The sequence below is a fragment of the Anser anser genome (genome assembly GCF_964211835.1).
Source record: "Anser anser genome assembly, chromosome: 5".
Classification (NCBI taxonomy): Eukaryota; Metazoa; Chordata; class Aves; order Anseriformes; family Anatidae; genus Anser; species Anser anser.
This window is the reverse complement of record NC_139725.1, coordinates 55666305-55684121: the sequence shown is the minus strand read 5'-3', so window position 1 is coordinate 55684121 and position 17817 is coordinate 55666305. Positions and strand designations below refer to the sequence as shown.

Below are 17817 nucleotides of genomic sequence, written 5' to 3'. Positions count from 1 at the left end.
CCGGCTCCTTACTCAGTGTGGACTTTGGGTTTGCTGAAGTCCTCTCACTGTCAGTACTGTCTCCGCTGCCCAAATTACTCCACAGAAGCCAAGCCCTTGGTTACTAAACTGTATCCAGCCTCCCGCAGATTTTAAAATGAGATAAGCTGAAGTTCAGTCACATGAAAAGCAATAAAAAGTGCTCTAACCAGAATTCACAAACAGCAGCTTTAATGAAAAAAACATAGAAACAAAACAAAAAAACACTCAATTTATACTAGCAGAAGTAATTTCTTATGACCACCTCTCAAAATCACTTTTCAGGGTCTTCTATTTATAAATACTTCAGGATATCACCGCTTTCAAACATGAGAATAGTTCCACTGAAATCAAGGCACATGCTTGCTAAATCGAGTCCTGTATCCTTTACCAATGATTTTTTTTTTATACAATTACCTGAACGTTTTTATTTTTGAGTAATTCTGAAACTCTCAAGACTCAACATTGAGAAATATATTTAGCTTTCAGAACGGTAGATAAAGTAACTGAAATTATCTCTCTCTGTAAAATAATTAAATTGTGTATTAGCTAACAGAAGTACAGGCACATTGGAAGAGCCCAGATTTGAGGGTGTTACTAGTACTGAACAAATGAAAGCATGAAAATGAAAGATTCTCCTTCCCACTGTTTCTGTTTTCAGCGTAAGTTAAGTCTTGTTGAAAAGCAAAAGCACCACCTTAAGATCATATTTCAAAAGGATATGGAAAAATCGTCTACTCAGTTTTCTGGGTGTATCTTATTTTGTGCACCCTTTTTGTGATCGGAGGCTTCTGGTACTGATAACAATTGCTATCTAATGTGACAGGCTACATGTACGCTTTTCTGAACACGACGATAGCAGTGCCTTAAAACAAATACCAGAAGGCTAAAACTCCAAAGCAGAAAAATACTGAGAAATACAGTGGCAACAGTTTTCCTAACTTGCAACAAAACGGAAGGTAATAAGCACTGAACTGAGCAGTGGAATCAGCGTGAGACGACTTTACTAAAAATGCTGAAGGTGCATTTTTCTAGCACCTAAAAAAATTTTTATGTAACCTATAAGAAAGGCACACGGCTGTGAAGAATTGTGTATGTTTCAAGTTAAACGTTATGGTATTCTGAATCAGCTAAACAAAATACACTGCAGCAGGAGCTCTGATCTCACACGCTTATTTACAACCCACCTCGAAACAGCTACTCTACTGCCAAATACAGGTTTTCTTTACATCTTCTTGAAAACAGCAGTCCTCCACGAAAATCCTCTCCCCCCTAATGTCTTCAGGAGGCCTTACATGAGCAAAGATATATGGAACAACAGACCAGCTAGTCTGGTCTACCGATAACCAGAAGTTTGAATGAGTATTTTACCTTCCCAGCCTAAATAGAATTAGTCTAATAAAAGACACTTTCTGAACATCTTGTCTTACCATGCCAAAGCAGAACTCACATCAGTTACATCTGTGCAACAGGTAGGTAGCGCAAGCTATGTAGTGCTCATGAAAACAATCCAACTTGAAAAGAGCAGTCATGTGGATTATGCACTACAAATAACAGACTTTTCCACGGCAAGTATTTTCAGCACTAGCCTGGATGATTCTGAAGTAAAAAAAACACAGTATTCTCAACAGAAAAAATCCCTCATCCTCCAAATATCCTTGAATGATTATTTCAAAAAGAATCCCCCCTACAGTTAAGCTTTGATTTTGGCACCTACCAAGATGTGCTCATCACTTCATCCGCTCAGTACCACCTAACGCAGAACTGGCCCTAAAAGTAATAGGGAAAATGCAAAGGCAAGGCAGACGGCAGTGTAAGAGAAGTCTCCACTCTAAGGCAGGCAGAACTCTAATTAAAGAGAGGAAAGGAAACAAAGATCATGGCAGCTATTTCTAACAAGTCACCCAACATCTGCAGGGCACAACCAACCTCCTTACGCTGAACATAAATTAAGAAAAAGGAAGGTATTGAAAAAGAAATTAAATCTAATGTGCACTGATTCTTGCAGAATAACAGAAATTCCTGAAATTTCAAATGCCATTTTTAACGGTTGCTTCTTAGTTTTGAGGTTTGGGGCTTTTTTTTTTTTTTTTTTTTAAATGACAGTGAAAGTGTGAATAACCCACAATTTTGGTTTGTTTTGTTCTTTGTGTGCAAAAAATAATCAGAATTCTTCCTAACTTAGGAGGGGCTATCTTATCTTAGCTGTGATATCAAGCTTGAAGTAGAAAAAGACAATTAGAAGGGTGTTTATGGGAAGAGTAGTAAATCAAAAATTCCTCCAACTTGAAATGCCCATACTGGAAGAGATCATTTTATGGCAAACTGCATTAAGCAGTACTCTTCTGCTGATCCTAGGAATTACACCAAGAATCAACGGAAGGTTTACACAGTAGCCAAATAGCGAACATCTTTTTAAATAAGTCCCTCTCTGTTCACAGTTTGGATGAGCTACGCAGCTATTTAAATAAACTTCTTGACTTAATAAAATAAGCTTTTTTGATCCTATGCTCTAAGAAATTCCGGTTACGAAAGAGCACAGAAAAGCAACTAAACAAATGACAATTAAAATGTTTAATCTGTTCTTAGAGTAAGATTGATTGTTTGCAAGCAATAGGTGATTGCTAACTCATTACAAATAGTTGTTCTCAACCTTGTTTCCTTTAGCTCTCCCTAAATAAAAGTTTTGCTTACCTAAGAGATAAGCAAATATATATAAATCCCTTAATATAAATCTGATTAGGTGGTTCTTAAGGCCACTGTTATGTTAAGTATTACTTGTAAGAAGCAAGCTATTCTCAAAATAAGATTTTGCTTCTGCATCTTTTTCAGTAGGTGCCCAAAATCAGAGACAAAATGGAGAAAGAATTACTTTCAAACAGGCCTTCGACTTTTAGGGATATTTTAAAGCAATTTTTCAGGTGAAAATTATTTTTAATTTTTAATTAACTTCTACTCAATAACAACCCAAATTAGTCTTATTGACTATATTAAATTTTGTGTTATTATTTTTTCAGGCTACAAAATTGAGAAAACATTCAATTTTATAAATACACACGCACCCATATATATACACATACTCTGTAGTATCTACATAAATAATAATTACACTGCTTGCTCATTCTTTGTATTTAGATGTAATGTATATTGAGGCATGCTACAACAGATAATAGTTTTATACTGTATATTAAGGATGGAATGAAGAATACCTTCCATTTCCTGAATGAAAACCATTTTATCAAGTTTTGATCAGCTTTGTCAATGCTCTTAAAATAGCTTCCAAAAAGTGGCTTACCTACACGATTTCAATTTTTAGATCACAGAACAGAACAGATGAAGCAGAAAAGACACCTACATATATGAGCTACACCGTTCACGATATTGTGATAATATCAACTACTTATTTATTTTATCCAACACTTTAGACAATGGAGGGCAGAGAACACAACTTTTTTTCATCAAGAAATAGTGCAGTCAGGAGTTATGAAGGGAGAAGCAGCGAACGAGAACAGTTTCAGTCTAGATTAAGAAAAGAGACTCACTGATTTAATCTGAAATGTTTTGGGTTGGAAGGGACCTTACAGATCACCCAGTTCCAACGCCCTGCCATGGGCAGGGACACCTCCCACCAGCCCAGGTTGCCCACAGCCCCATCCAGCCTGGCCTTGAGCACCTCCAGGGATGGGGCACCCACAGCTTCTCTGGGCAGCCTGTGCCAGTGCCTCACCACCCTCTGAGTGAAAAAAATATTCCAAACGTCTATTCTAAAAATCTAACAAAACTATTGTCTCTGAATACCTTTGTGAAGCTGTGCAACGATGCTGTGCAATTACAGCACTTCTTTAACAAGAAGTGACACTGTAAAAGCAGAGCCTGTAGCTGCTCACAAGCTGCTCATGAGTCATGAGATCTGGGATACGGCATGTCATATTGGCTCTGACATTTGCTGGGGAATGAAACATCCATAGTTGGTTTTAAATTACATTATCTGAGGGTATTTCTGTGCTTAAAGCAAGTGAAAGACAATTTTGATTTCCTTCTTCAAACAGAAGATGACTGACCCATTCACAAATACTTCTTACAATACTTCCGTTGTTGTGAATATGAAGTGATGCAGCATGAAGTACATCAAACTCAGTTAAGGGACAGGTAACAGTAAGGAGCTACTAATAAGCACCAAACACTCCACTTCTCAGCTATCCTTCGTCATATTTGTTATCCAGATACCGAGCTAGTATCTGGAAGTAATTTTAAAGTTCACGTGTTTTCTTATTTTGCATTCAGCCTTTGGAAAAGCATGGGTGGTTGCTCCCCCGGTACTTTACTTACTTGTTTCAGGGTGTTGGAATTGTCTCAGAACAAGCATGTAGCCCACGAGTTTTCATCTCTACGGGCGATGTTTGAATTTTTGCCCTTTCACATTGACTCATTAGATATGCTATGTCAGGAGTTGGCAAGATAACAGAAAGAGAATGCTCCGGGTAGCAGGAGGTTATCATTTTGGATGGCAACATCACCCAGCTTCCGCAGTGAGCTATAGGAAGTAACATGGTATTCAACCTTGTCCAATTAAAGACTTTCTACGTAAGGAAATCTCTGCTAAATAATGAGCCACAGCAAATCCCGACTTCTTGTAAACACCTTTGTATCAAGCAGTTTGATCAACCTCTGTAGATGATTAGAGAATGCCCTCAGTACAGACAAAACAGTATCAGTGTGGTGAAAGGCTTTCGGGTTATTTTCCTGGTTAGATACATTTTTCATTAGAATATAAAGCACAAGTTTAATTGTCTGTCTATTGGCAAACTCAATTAAGCAGAATACATCCTGGAATACATTTCCCCCCCAATTTTTAAGAAAACTATCCTCATGGAAGACATCATCATTCATATCCTCAGCCTCCTCTACCTGCTGCCCTGTCCCCTATCAGCAGACAAATTTGTATCTTACAGATTACATCAGAAAGACCCACTCCACAGCACACAAGAATGAGCAGTGTAATCTACCCCTTGTTTCGACAGCCATCACTCAGGTGGTTTAGTGCTAATTTATCAGCCTGTTCTGCTATTCTGCAAAAACAAGATGCCATTTCTCCAGGTCTGATTGACCACATTCCCAGCACAGAAGGACTAGTTTAACCAGTGCTGAGCTAATTGATGAGATGCAAATCTGCAGTTTCATTTCCCTGTTTTCCTGGCCTTGTTTGCTGCTACACCCCCGAGATTCACAGGAGGAGCTAATAATTGGCTGTTAAGAGGCAAGCAGAAGTAAAAGGGAATGATGTAAAAAATAAATCACCTATTGCAACTCCACTGCCAGAGACTGACTCTTATTTCTTAATATGACCCTTCAGAAGTACCACATATTTCAAAATCTTCAGAAATAGTTCTGTAACATTGTAAAATGTAAATCAAGTATGCAAACACATCTAGTGCTACTATGCTAGATCAGCAGACAGCTCAACTGATTTCGTGCCAGGGAGCAAAGAATGAAATCAGTACTCAGAGGTCAACTCTTTTACAGCAGTCCCGAGCCCTGATACAGAACTGCAAGTTAAACTGTGGAATGTGTAAAGTAATAGAGCAGCACCCAGGTTTAAGGGGAGATTAGATGAGAAACCAGACACAGGAGAAACATATTTTGTCCATTCATTATATCCAGAAAATATGCTCCTAGTGTACTTTAGGAGGTTTCTTTCCACTCTGCTCCTCCCAGCTGGCAGGTAGAACGGTTATCTTATTTGCCAATTCTGGGAATAAGGGAGAAGAGCTGCAATTGTACGGCACGCTGACTAACCACCGGATGATAAGGAAAGTCCCTAGATCCAGGCACAGCACCCTGGCAAGCACCCCAGACTCACAGGGGTGAGGATAAAGGAAGAGGGAGGGAGGCACTTCAGTACCATGCCATGTGAGCAGAGCCTTCCCACACCCTCTGCTTTGTGCTGTTTGCCAGTCTAGCCTCTTGGCTACCGTACAAGTAGGTACTCAGTATACAGTTCAAGGCTGCATTCCACTACGTGCCTATAAAGCTGCTGTGTTACTATAATAGAAGTTTTTCATTAAGGATGGGAAAAGGAAAATAATCATTTTTGGAAAAAAAAAAAAAAAAGGTATTTATAAGCATTAGATGTACTTGGAATGATTAAGAGTGATAAGGCAGCATATTCAGAGCACATTATACAGACCGTTTAGCTGTTGTTTTGCTTGTTTGTGAAGCTAAGTCCTGTTGAAATTGAACGTGTGTGACAGAAGTTTAAGCTACACATTTAAATCTATTGTTTTCCCTGAATGTTAAATTACTCCTTTCCACAGGCGCCGAGCTAAACCACTGTGTTACAAAGAATTAAAATCAGCATTTTACCTGTATAGGTGGCTCAATCATTATCCATGCAGGAAGCATCAAACTCGGGTTAAGAGGCTGGGTTCCTACACGGAAATAAACACCACCACTGGTGTCACAGGCCCAAACATGCTGATTTCCACAGGACAAGCTGATCAGCTTTATGGCACCTATCAACAAAGAGGTTATTAGCAACCTGACATTTTTCTTTTACATTCAGCTAATAATGAGCACCTTTATTTAGACTTGACTGTATTAAGCTACATTTAAACACAGGCACATAAAGATGATTACAAGCTTGTGAGAGAAAAATCACTGCATACAATGAATAACACCAACAGGTAGTATATGTAAGGCATTTTTCTCTTCAATCTAAAAATAAATGTTTTAGTCACAGGATACTGCCATTTTTAAAGCACACTAAAAATATGCTATTAAAATAACTGAATTCAAGCAGGGAAAAAAATCTGTAACAAATGTTATCAGCGCCTAGACAAACTTTCACATGACCTAATATGAACTTTTCTCTGTAGCTGGCCATGCTTATGTTTTTCATGGTATTGGTCTAGTAATACATTCAGCATTGAACACTTCTAATGCTACCAGCACTTTAAAAATACAGGAGCATATGGATTATGCATCTCAGTGTTAACATACCACTGTCACATCTGTAAATAAAGGAGCTGATTTTCAAATGGGTTTATATTTAGCGTACATATTTATTACATTTATGTCAGAAGTGCTGCAGTATTTTAACCCTATGTAAGTCAGCACACTGGAAACAAAGCTCCCAAAAAAGTATGTTTTGGATTTTTTTTTTTTTTGCATACCAAATCACAGCCAGCAGCCTTGCTACCAAAAGGTTGTAAAGATAGAGAACTGCTAGTTAATGGCCAGCTGGAACTCTTGTTCTTTTATATTCGTTTCAAAATAGCCATGTGATGTAATATACGTAACATTTGATTGTTTTTTTCCTCCCAGCATTGGGACAACACAATACTAAGTAATGGAAAACATGTTCTACAGAAAAAGACTCAATCATGACAGATATACTACAGAAGGAATGCTCTGGTTGTACTCCAAACTAAAGACTCTAAAAATAGGCCTTGCCGGCTGATTGAACATGCCAGCAGTGCTTGGGATATCCCATTCTTGGTAACAGTTTTCTCTTCTGTGATGTGAATCTGGCAACAAATCCCTGCAAAGTACATTGCTCCTTAAAGAGAGGGTACAATTTTATCCCCCAGAGTAGGGGTTCAAAGCACTTCTTTCTGCAGAAGGCAATATTCAGTAAGGCTTGCTGGGGGAAAGAACAGGGAACAACAGGACTACACAGCTTTATCTTTTAGTTACCTGAAATTGTAAACAGATCTCCTTGTCAACCAAAGTTATTTAACTTTCTGAATCAAAGGAATTTGAGTTAGCTCATCTCACCCCAGAATTCCCTTTAATCATGCAACTTCTTATTATAAAATAGCATACAGAGCACAACTACGCACAAAAACTTCTACTGCTTCGGGAAGAGAACAAATCTCTATTACAGGTAGAGAGGCCTGACATTCAGCAAAGTCAAACTTTTATTTAAAACCTCATGATTCCGTGTTAAAGTACACCTAGCCGTGACGGCTTTGTCACATGTCGTCTCAGCTGTTGAAATGTTCCGATCCAAAGCAGCACCAGAGCTCTCGCGCACGGAATCACATATCACCTACTCGGCATAGCTGATATTATTTACGTCTGCAGTACAACTTGATATTCAAAAATGCAGCCCTTATGTAAATGTTTTGGGGTTTCTCCCTCCTCCCACTTACTGTTTTTATGTTAGGAGAAGGGCATGCTAACCACATTCATCCACTGTTTAGAAAGAAGAAGTGTGATTCAGAGACACTGTTTACAGTGGAAACCTAAAGGTCATTCTACTGTGTTTAGAAACCTTGATAATGATAGTGGAACCCTAATCAAAATAATTTACTAGATACTACTCTCAGTACATAGTGTAAAGGCAAGAGGAAGATACTAACAACATAATATGAATATTTCAACATAAATGCTGGCAACCTGATCACTTCCACACAGATTTCTGAATTTCATTTTACAGCAACTTGCTCTTTTTTCCTCCAATTCACAGTCTTAATGTTTGAGGAGTGAAGGCAGACTACATTTCAACAATAGCAATGATTCTCTAATTTCTTCAGCCCCATTAGAGCAAATCAAGTCTCTTATATTACGTACCATCTTGTCAGCAGTCATCTACCACATGCCTTTAATTGGAGAAAAAACAGGAAATTTCCTGCATTCTTAATTATTAGCTCACAATGACAGGTAAAGTGTGGTGTCTGAAATATTTCCTGACCCCAGATTTCTGTAGTATCACCACACTGAGAGTGCCATGAAACTAACAGGAACAGCTGAATGTAATGGTTGAACCCCAGCATGGCTAAAGTGAACAAGCCAGATAATACAGTCGGCTAGCACTCACTTCCATTAGAACGTTTTGAGATTTTCAGACAATAGCAAGAAGCTATTTATTATTTCAGTTTCACAGTTATTACCTAAACCGCTGGAAAGTAACAGTATCTCGAGGAAAACTTCAAGCTCTACTAAGCAAGATGAAAAGGACAGTACAGACAAAACTATCCTGTAGGTCAGTGAAGGTAAAAGCATTGATTATCACTTAAACTACAGTAAGATTGGCGATTTGGAAGCAATGCATCAGGTCTGGAAAACCTGTTTTGCAACTGGCAAATAAAATATCTTTAAAAGACTCTCTAAAAAGTTTTATGTAAAGTATACAAAAGATAAAATTGCTTGTCAGGCCAATCATGAATACTGCCATTAAAAATTGAAAATGTGCGAAACAGTTTAATATTAGCATGTTCTTTTTTTTTTTTAAACCTTCTCTTGAAACAGATTAGCACTAAGAGAAAAAATATTCTAGCAGATATTCAGATTATTAAAGAAATAAATCCAATTGGAATAATACTAGTGAAGCTGTCAAGTGGCCAGATTAACCTTATCTCTGATGAAAAGAGCCAAACTGGGAGGATATTTTAATGATCAAAATGTGGTCAACCAACCTTGGTCTTATTCCTAACCAAACAAAAAGGGGCAGTTAAACAGCAGCACATTCTTGACATTATGCTGAATCATTAGATCGCTATCAATCCAAACATTAGAGTGTCATCATCTGTATCACGTATGGATGATGCAACTCTGAGCAAAATTTTTCCTTAACAAGATCCTAAGGAAGCTTTAGCCACTCTGCTAAGAGCACATTTACCCACAAAATACAGGGCTTTGAGTATGGAACTGCCCAGGGCCACATGATTATGGTTACACCACTTGTAGTACAAGAACTGGACTAGTTAAAGCTACTGGTACATCTGCACAGCACTGCGTCAGGTTGCATGGTCTCACTGACAAACTATAAGAAGCACAAATGCATATAAAGCATCTTGCAAACAGCGAACATGCTGTCTCCAGCAAAAAGATAAATGAAACATTGCCTGAAAGCAGTAAGTTGGTCCACGTGTTTTACAGTCCCCTGCTGCGATGCCCATTATTGTAAGGTACTGTTTACTCCAATAAATGTTATACTTCAGATCAATAAACCAAATACACTTCTGAATGAAAATACAGACTGTCTGCTAAGAGTTAACAGACAGTCTACTCAATAAAAATGTCATACCTAGTTGAGAGAGATCCAATTTTGTCCAATGCATCCCTGTTGGACAGCTGGATGAAAGTGTTCTGATAAATATCTGCCCAAGACTATCCAAACCCCAGATGGCATCCTGGCAGGCAGAATAGTGCACCATTTCAACCTCCGGTGGCAGCTGCACCGTAGAAGGACGAAACTGAGGATTCTGATCACTGACACAAAACAGATCCTTGTTGCTTTGGCACAGCCACAAAAAGCTTCCTATGGTAAGGACATTTCTGTTATTAAAATCATTGCTAATCCACTCTGAGAAAGCTAACACTTCCTCTGAAAACAATCAGTACATTTGAAGACAAAACTAAAGATCTTAGATTAAGATTTTCAAGTACAAATAAGCATCCTAAGTGCTTATTTAAGCACTTACGTATTTCTCGCCCCCCCCTTATGTCAGTTAAGTAGCAAGTGATTTCATTTGAAAAAAAACTCATTTGAAGAAACTAAGAGGGAGAAGACATACCTAACAGTTCTTTTGCTCTTCTGTTTCCTTGATTATTGCCTCAGAAAAACAGCATACCTTCCCTTCCCAGTTCTATATCACAAATTTTTGCCAATAAAACTAGCATGCTTGGTTACAATAGTTAGCACTTGCATTATCTAACAGTAGAATTCTTCAGCGTGTTTATAGTTTTACCAATAAAACGTGCGATTCTGCTGCAGTTAACTGCACCGACAGGAGAAGTAGCTGGTCAATACAGGCATTCCTGCAAAGCATGCTCCAGGACTTCGTATTAATAAATTCTGGCAATTCATGCTGCAGCAAGTTAGAAAGTTACTGCTCCTAAAGGACTCTCCATTTCTCTGTTGGATGTCAGTCCACACCAAAGGTAACAGAGTGAATGATACGACTTTTTATCTCTATTGGTTTTACAGATGTGTTTCCACCTTACTTCTCAAATGTTTTAGATCCCTGCATACAGAAAAGGCACCCAAAGCCTGAAGTAACTCATGGTATTTAATTGCTTACACCATCAGTTCCACTGGATTTAAAGTCAGGCATTATGTGCTTGCACTAACCTTCTTTAGATGAAGCTGCAGAAGCCAACACAAAAATCCATTTTGTGGCAGAAGCAGTACCACGAGGCACAATATTATTCCAGTAAGTGCCTGAAAGGAAAGAACAGAGTGTCATCAGTGAGAAAGTTAATTTTCTATTAGAATTCAAATATCTAGACAGATTTTTTTACGCAAATCTTTTAGTATCTGTTCCTGGGGAAGAAAACCTCCTGACACACATACATTTCCGTGTGCACACACACGCGCAGGGATGCACACATAAAGAACGGGGAATGCATAAGATGAGAAAGGAAAAGATTAGTGGTCTTCAACAGGAGGCCAAATGGGTGATGAGTTTAAATAGACAATATTATATGTCTACTCTTTGTGTTAATCTGATCAAATAAGAGAACTAAATTAAAGTTCTGTTTTGGGAAATATACCTAGAAATATAAATAAAGCAATTCCTATTATCACTGTAACACCATAACATTATTGCTCTGCATAATAACACTGATCATGAACCAGACTCCACTGTGCTAGATATAACAGGTACAATAGCATAAAATTGCCTTCTGATCCCAGAGAAAAGACAAACATAGGTACTAAAAGGGGTAACTTGTGCACTTGTTCACTTGTGGACAATGAATTTTTCATGAAAAATATTTCCCTTCAGAAGGGAAAATATACAAACCAACTGTCAAAGAATTATTTAATTTAGTTTTTAAACAAAGTTGTTTCATTAAAGCTCCCCTGACTCACCATGGATAATTCTCATGGTGACCAAACTGTAGTTAGCTACTTTTTCCTATTTATTTTTCTTAACTTAAAAATATTAGATGCAAAAGCACACCCACCTATTAAGTTTCCCTTTGCTACATGGAACTCATTTTTGCCTGAAGAGATCCAGACTCCACTGCCATTAACTCCAAGGAGGCTGGGTTGACACTGAAGCTGCTGTGACCAAAATGCCATTCGAAGTTTGTCAGCCACCTTCTCTACAGGTGCCTGAGCTGCTGTTGCCACTGTGTGAGTTGCCTGGATTATCGTCTGAAACAGGCTGCACTGGTCAAACACTACATAATCGGTGATGCTTACCTGAGGGGGAAGAGAAGAGGAAAAAAACGGTTCTTGATGGTTAACTAAGCTTGGGGGGAACCACAGAATCTTCCACCAAAGGCTTTTTTTGTGTGTGTGTGCATGCACACACTTTTTGTACAGGATATCTATCATGAGTTTAGAAAGCTTCTAAGTGTGGGAAGGGAAAAATAATTACTAATTATAATAATTACTTCTGATGAAATAAGTCTTGATAATAACCAGAATCTATATTAAACATCAACTCACAACACAATCCTACCCAGCAATCCACTTCAAATTCTGTATTTTAAGAAAGCCCTTTGTTTAGGGACTACTGAACATCTCTTCCCTCCCGCTAAAGACGCAAACCCTGCAAACTAAGAGGTATATTTACAGTTTCCCAAAAGGAACAGAGAAATTTGCATAGTGTAGCAATTTAAATCACGTAGTGAAAACCTGGCAGGAGGAGGTCTAAATGACCAGTTGCCTCAGTTCTACCATAAACAGCTAGGCTGACAATCCTCTGGGATACTCCTAGAAAGGAAGAAGAGCAGTTTGCCAGCAACCTAAAAATAAAAATCAAGCTATTCAGGATGCTCATCTCCAAGAAAAGATTAGATATGCATGTAAATAGGAATTATTTTAACTTAGGTAAGTATGTAAACAGATTTTCTGTGTAATTATTTTTCTGTACCCCTCTTCCCTCACTCCAGTTTCTGGGGAAAAACAAGTAAAGCTGTGGAAAACAGGAGTTCTAAGTCAACGCCAGAAAATACTTGCAGTAACTGAGTTGTTTCTACCCATAAGATCTGTGACTGAAGCAAGCAGACCCACGTAGTTCGAAGAAACTTCAATTGATGAAAAATGGGGTAATTAAAGCATTTTTGCAAGGTTAATGATTATTTATTTCACTTAGCTAGGGATGAGTGCTGGAAGACGAGGAGAAGAGACTGTATTCAGCAGCCAGACTTGAATGCTTTGACTAAACAGCATGTCCTACTGCCAGCTGTTAAGATATCAAGCTACATGCACCATTGATACAATCCGGTAGAGCATTTCCTGTATTCTTGAAAACTGCTGTGCTGCTGCTTTGGATGACCATGGGGTATTTGTTTTCCCCTTTTCTACAGGGGACAGGAAAAGGGATTTCAACCACAACCACCCTGAAGTTTTAATACGCTGAATGAAGAGTACTGTAACGTATCATACAATTCACTGAATTTTATGTTTAGAATCTCATGGGAAAACAATGCAAATAATAAACCCTGGGTGTCAGATTAAACTGAAAGCAAAATAAAAAAGTGCCTACTTGCCACCAGTGGTTGTCATCTCCTTGTGGTTTCTTTGAAACTATACCAGTTCTGAACCACAGATTTCCATGGATATCCAAAGCCCATAATGTCTGTTGATCTCCAAGGGTTATACACACTGGTTCTAAAGCTTGCATTTCACTAGAAATGTAAACAAGCAAAAAATTAAAAAGCCTAACTTCAAATTTAAGTTTATGTCATTTTAAGGAAGTTGTCACAATGCCAACAGCAGTTCAAACTGTTCAAGCTCAAAAAAACACTTGATTTCAAATTTTCACAGTTATTAGTAATTTAAATCTTATTAGCTTGCATAAGTAAAAACCACGCAAAAAAAAAATGGCCTTCAAAGATCATTCAAGATTAGAAACTATGAAACATAATAATAAAACTAAATAAAAACTAATTTGTTCAGTAAATAAGAAACAAATAGCATAAGATTTTGGTAAATCAGTTTCATAAGTACATTTCCTTCAATTTTCTTGCCCTATTCTGAGAACAGTATTAGCAGCTCAGGCACCATAAATAGAAAACTGAACCTAGCTACATGGCAAAGATGAATGTTGAGTCTGACTATATGCTTCCTGTATAAGTAAATAATTTTTAAGCTCAGAAAGCCAACAGGATCAGATGATCTTATCAGGCATTTAAGAAGTAGGCAACAATGCTATTTCTTTCAGAGAACTTTTTTTGAGAACTTAAAACCAAATATGGATTGCTTTCTACAACTTTAGTACAAAGCCCAAGAACATTAAGCATACCTAAGGTGTAGGTCAAACAAATATTTTCATTAAACAAACTGACTAAATGACATGCAAATTTCAGATTTGAACAATACGCTGCACATTTCCCGAGTCTTTTCAAGAGCCAAATACCAGATTGGGAGGTAATACAAGTTGGAACTTCACAACAGGATATTCAGTAGAAAATAAAAATCATATGACTGCAGTTCTGTATGACTGGAATTTCTTCCTATACTCACTTCGGGCTGATGTCACAAGAGACTATATATTCCAGATTCTCGAAGCCAGCAGTAAACACTTGTTGCTTTTAACTTTATCACAAACTAACTACTACAAGAACAGGACCAACTACAAAGCTAAATAGCAAATACCCAGAATATCTATAAAAATCTGTGACTGGGAAGTATAAAAATATTTCAGCTGTGTGCAAATGACCAAGAAAATGCTGGGATTTAGTCTCAGGAAAAAAATCACTCAAATATGTGGAGAGCCCTTTAAAGCCATTACAGCAGAGATTAAAGAACTAGTATTTAATCAGAACAGTAATATTAATATACATTATTAAAGGTCTTTTAAGCACTGTTCTCACTTTCTTAAACTTGCTTTTAACTGCATTATCACTTCTGTTCACAGCAATTTCTTTCACTACGTAGCAGTCATTCGTCAGACAGAAAAACACCAGTTACTCTGGGTATGTCTGGACAAAGACTAAAGGAAATTATATGTAATATATACACGCACATATATACACACACACACACTCCAGAAGAAGTTCAAGTAAAAAATCCTCAAATATCAAGGAGTTCCAGCACTGAAAACAGTGCATGGCATTCCAGTTATGATGTTGTTCTGCTACAGTGTCATTACCTGACAATATCGCTCTTCCACTGCTCTCCTTCAGGACAAAAGCTGCGTACTCCCTCCCGGTATAGCAGGGCCCGTTGCTCACTCAATGCCCATACAACGTTATTTCTGGAGGTAACCTGCGACAGTGGATAAGGGCAATCAACCTTTACTGCTCTGGCACAAGGACGATCCACACTCAGGCCTAGAAATCAGAAAAAGGAGGATTTTAAAAAAAAATGTTGGCTTTTTGCAACTAAAGGAAAAGAGAAAGAGCTACCCAACAAAAAAGAAAAAAAAGGAGGCGGAGAGATCTCTCTGACATGCTAACACTTCTCACTATTTTCTTAATAGACTGTTCTTTCCATGAACTATTAATCATTTCCTCTAATACAGTTGAATTTATATACTAAGAAATAAAACACTGCATTATCCTTCAACATCTTGCAGAGCCCACAAGTTCTGTGCTGTCATTTCTGTTCCTTTTCTCCCTCTAGTGACAATATTGGGGATCTCCATTTATAAAGCACGTATTAGACTTAACAGAAGCATTAAAGACAATAATGCAAGAATCTTTGCCCAGAACATGCCAGGGAGAGAGAACCTGATCTGAATAGAGGCAGTAGAGTGATTACAAAAGAGCATGCCACAGCATGGAGCAGCATGGAGCACTGCAAGGAGGTGGGAGGTTCTGGTAGGTTACGTATGTTTATATACTTGATCTGGAGGAACAGGTGTCTCCTTCACAGATACACTGAAGATTGATTTACACGCTTGTATGTGAAACACCTTAGGAGGCAGAGCTTTTGTTCAATCTTCTCATGCTTCTAAGCAAGTCTGAACAAACTCATCTGCATGATATTCTAGACTGACAACAAGACGACTGCTCAGTTTCAAACCTTCGAGAACACTCGTTAGATAGGGTGGTGGTCTAGGGAATGAAGAGATCCTGAAGAAACAACCACCACTGGTTGCCTCACATTAACAAAACATACTGAGAATTTATTTTTGGCATCAACGACAAATTTAGACGCCTAAGAACAGCAGAATGCAAGCTGATGCCATCAATCCAATCTATCACAGGAAAGAAAAAAATATTGATTCAAACTTCCACGGAGCCCTATGTGACTGGCATCAAGTTCACTCTCTATCACCACTAGCCATGCTTGTTGGCAATATACATGTGGCCTTGATTTCTCTGTAAATACTAAACTTATTCAAATAAAATAATTTAAGAGCAAAACGTTTTTGAAACAATGCTATCTACTCAAACAGCTTTCTTCATCATGAATAATTTTTATGTGACACTAGAGCAAGTAACTCTACAAGAGAAATTAGAGTATCAAAATAAATGGAAGATATATAAGAATTTTTATAGCCACTCTGAAATATTTTCCTGTTTGAATGTTTTGGTTTTTTTGCTGTTATCCCTTATCCCTATCTTCCTCCTACTTGTACAGTAATTTCTTCATCACGTTATTTGTAATTTCTCCTTATCAACTCAGCTCTCTATGCAAAGTCTGCATGCCCAAGGGTTTTTGGTACTCTTCTCCCTTAGCTCCATAAACTGGAGCTACATCCTAGAAATAGGCTTCTCTCTAGCTGCTTGCTTCTAGCCAACACTCTCCACATTAACACTTTCATATGCATCCTCTTCTATTTACTGAAGCAGATAAAGCTAAGGCCATCACTTCAAAGTTGCCACTGTAATATCCCTTTCTCTGGTCCTTGCCTCATTCATATCCAGTGACAAAGCAGCTGTAGAGACTGCTGATCCCTAGCCTGTTCCATTCCTCCGTTGGCTTTGCTTTCTCTCTGTCAAATAAAATACATATCACTTGCCTATACTTCAGAATCCATTTTTGTCTTCCATATATTACCTTCCTTTCATTGTCAAGTGGTAAATTTTACCTCCAACAAATCTATTCTTTTCAAAACAAATTGCTTTTGCTTTCTTTTACACTGCTTCCTATACCTGAATTTCTTCTGAACAGCCACTTACTACCCCATCTCCTTTCCAGTTCCTTCTTAAAACTCCATTAAAATCTTTCAAGCAAAAACCCACTCGAGGTTCAGTCGTCTTGGCACACCGTGCCATTTTCACTGCAAGGATATTAGTTCAATATTTTCTGCAATCCTTTTTACATTCATCTGCATCCATCCCATGTTCTTCCCATGTCATAAATACTCTATACTGAATGTACACCATTTTTTTGTTGTTGTTAAGTGACCATGAACTGGCTTCTTCAGCATCCCAATTTAATATAAAATCTCTGTTTCCAAACATTTCTCAATATAAAAGTGTTTTTCTATGTTTTGGCTTCAGATAAAATTTTAAAACCAATTGTGATCACTCAAAAGACTTAAATGCTAATATTTTAGCCTGCAAAAACTGAAAGAGGTTGCAATTTAAGTACCTGTTTGCAAATACAAATCTCCATTTGTTCTGATGATCCAGGCAGTGTCATCACTTAAGGCTACAAATACAGCCTGGGGTAAAGCCTCATACCAGTGGCGTTTTCCTTTTATAGTTACTTTTCCACAAGCAAATGCTTTGTTAGTCTTCTGTTCAATCTTCCAGAGAAGTGCCCCTGTATTAATTAAGAAAATTAATAAGAAATTAGGAAAGAACATACTACCTCTAAGCAATTACTATAACAGAGACAGCTGTCTTGTCCTACCTACACCTATACGAATGTGAGGGGAAAATAAGGTAAACCAGTACCATTAAACAAAAATGCACGGTCTAAAAACTCTTACTTTTTTTTTT

At 37.8% G+C, this 17817-nt stretch overlaps 1 protein-coding gene across 4 annotated transcripts in view; it reads right to left on the bottom strand.

The window, feature by feature from the left end:
• The window catches only part of TECPR2 (tectonin beta-propeller repeat containing 2), a 46140-nt gene that overhangs the window by 12323 nt on the left and 16000 nt on the right, over nt 1–17817 (bottom strand). For all 4 annotated transcript variants that reach the window (XM_083840170.1, XM_083840167.1, XM_083840169.1 and 1 more), the window contains 7 exons: nt 17465–17638; nt 15072–15252; nt 13464–13605; nt 11932–12172; nt 11096–11185; nt 10049–10282; nt 6382–6530 (listed from right to left, as the gene is read on the bottom strand). In XM_083840170.1, coding sequence (XP_083696296.1) covers nt 6382–6530; nt 10049–10282; nt 11096–11185; nt 11932–12172; nt 13464–13605; nt 15072–15252; nt 17465–17638 — 1211 coding nt within the window. The remainder of the gene's footprint in view (nt 1–6381; nt 6531–10048; nt 10283–11095; nt 11186–11931; nt 12173–13463; nt 13606–15071; nt 15253–17464; nt 17639–17817) is intronic.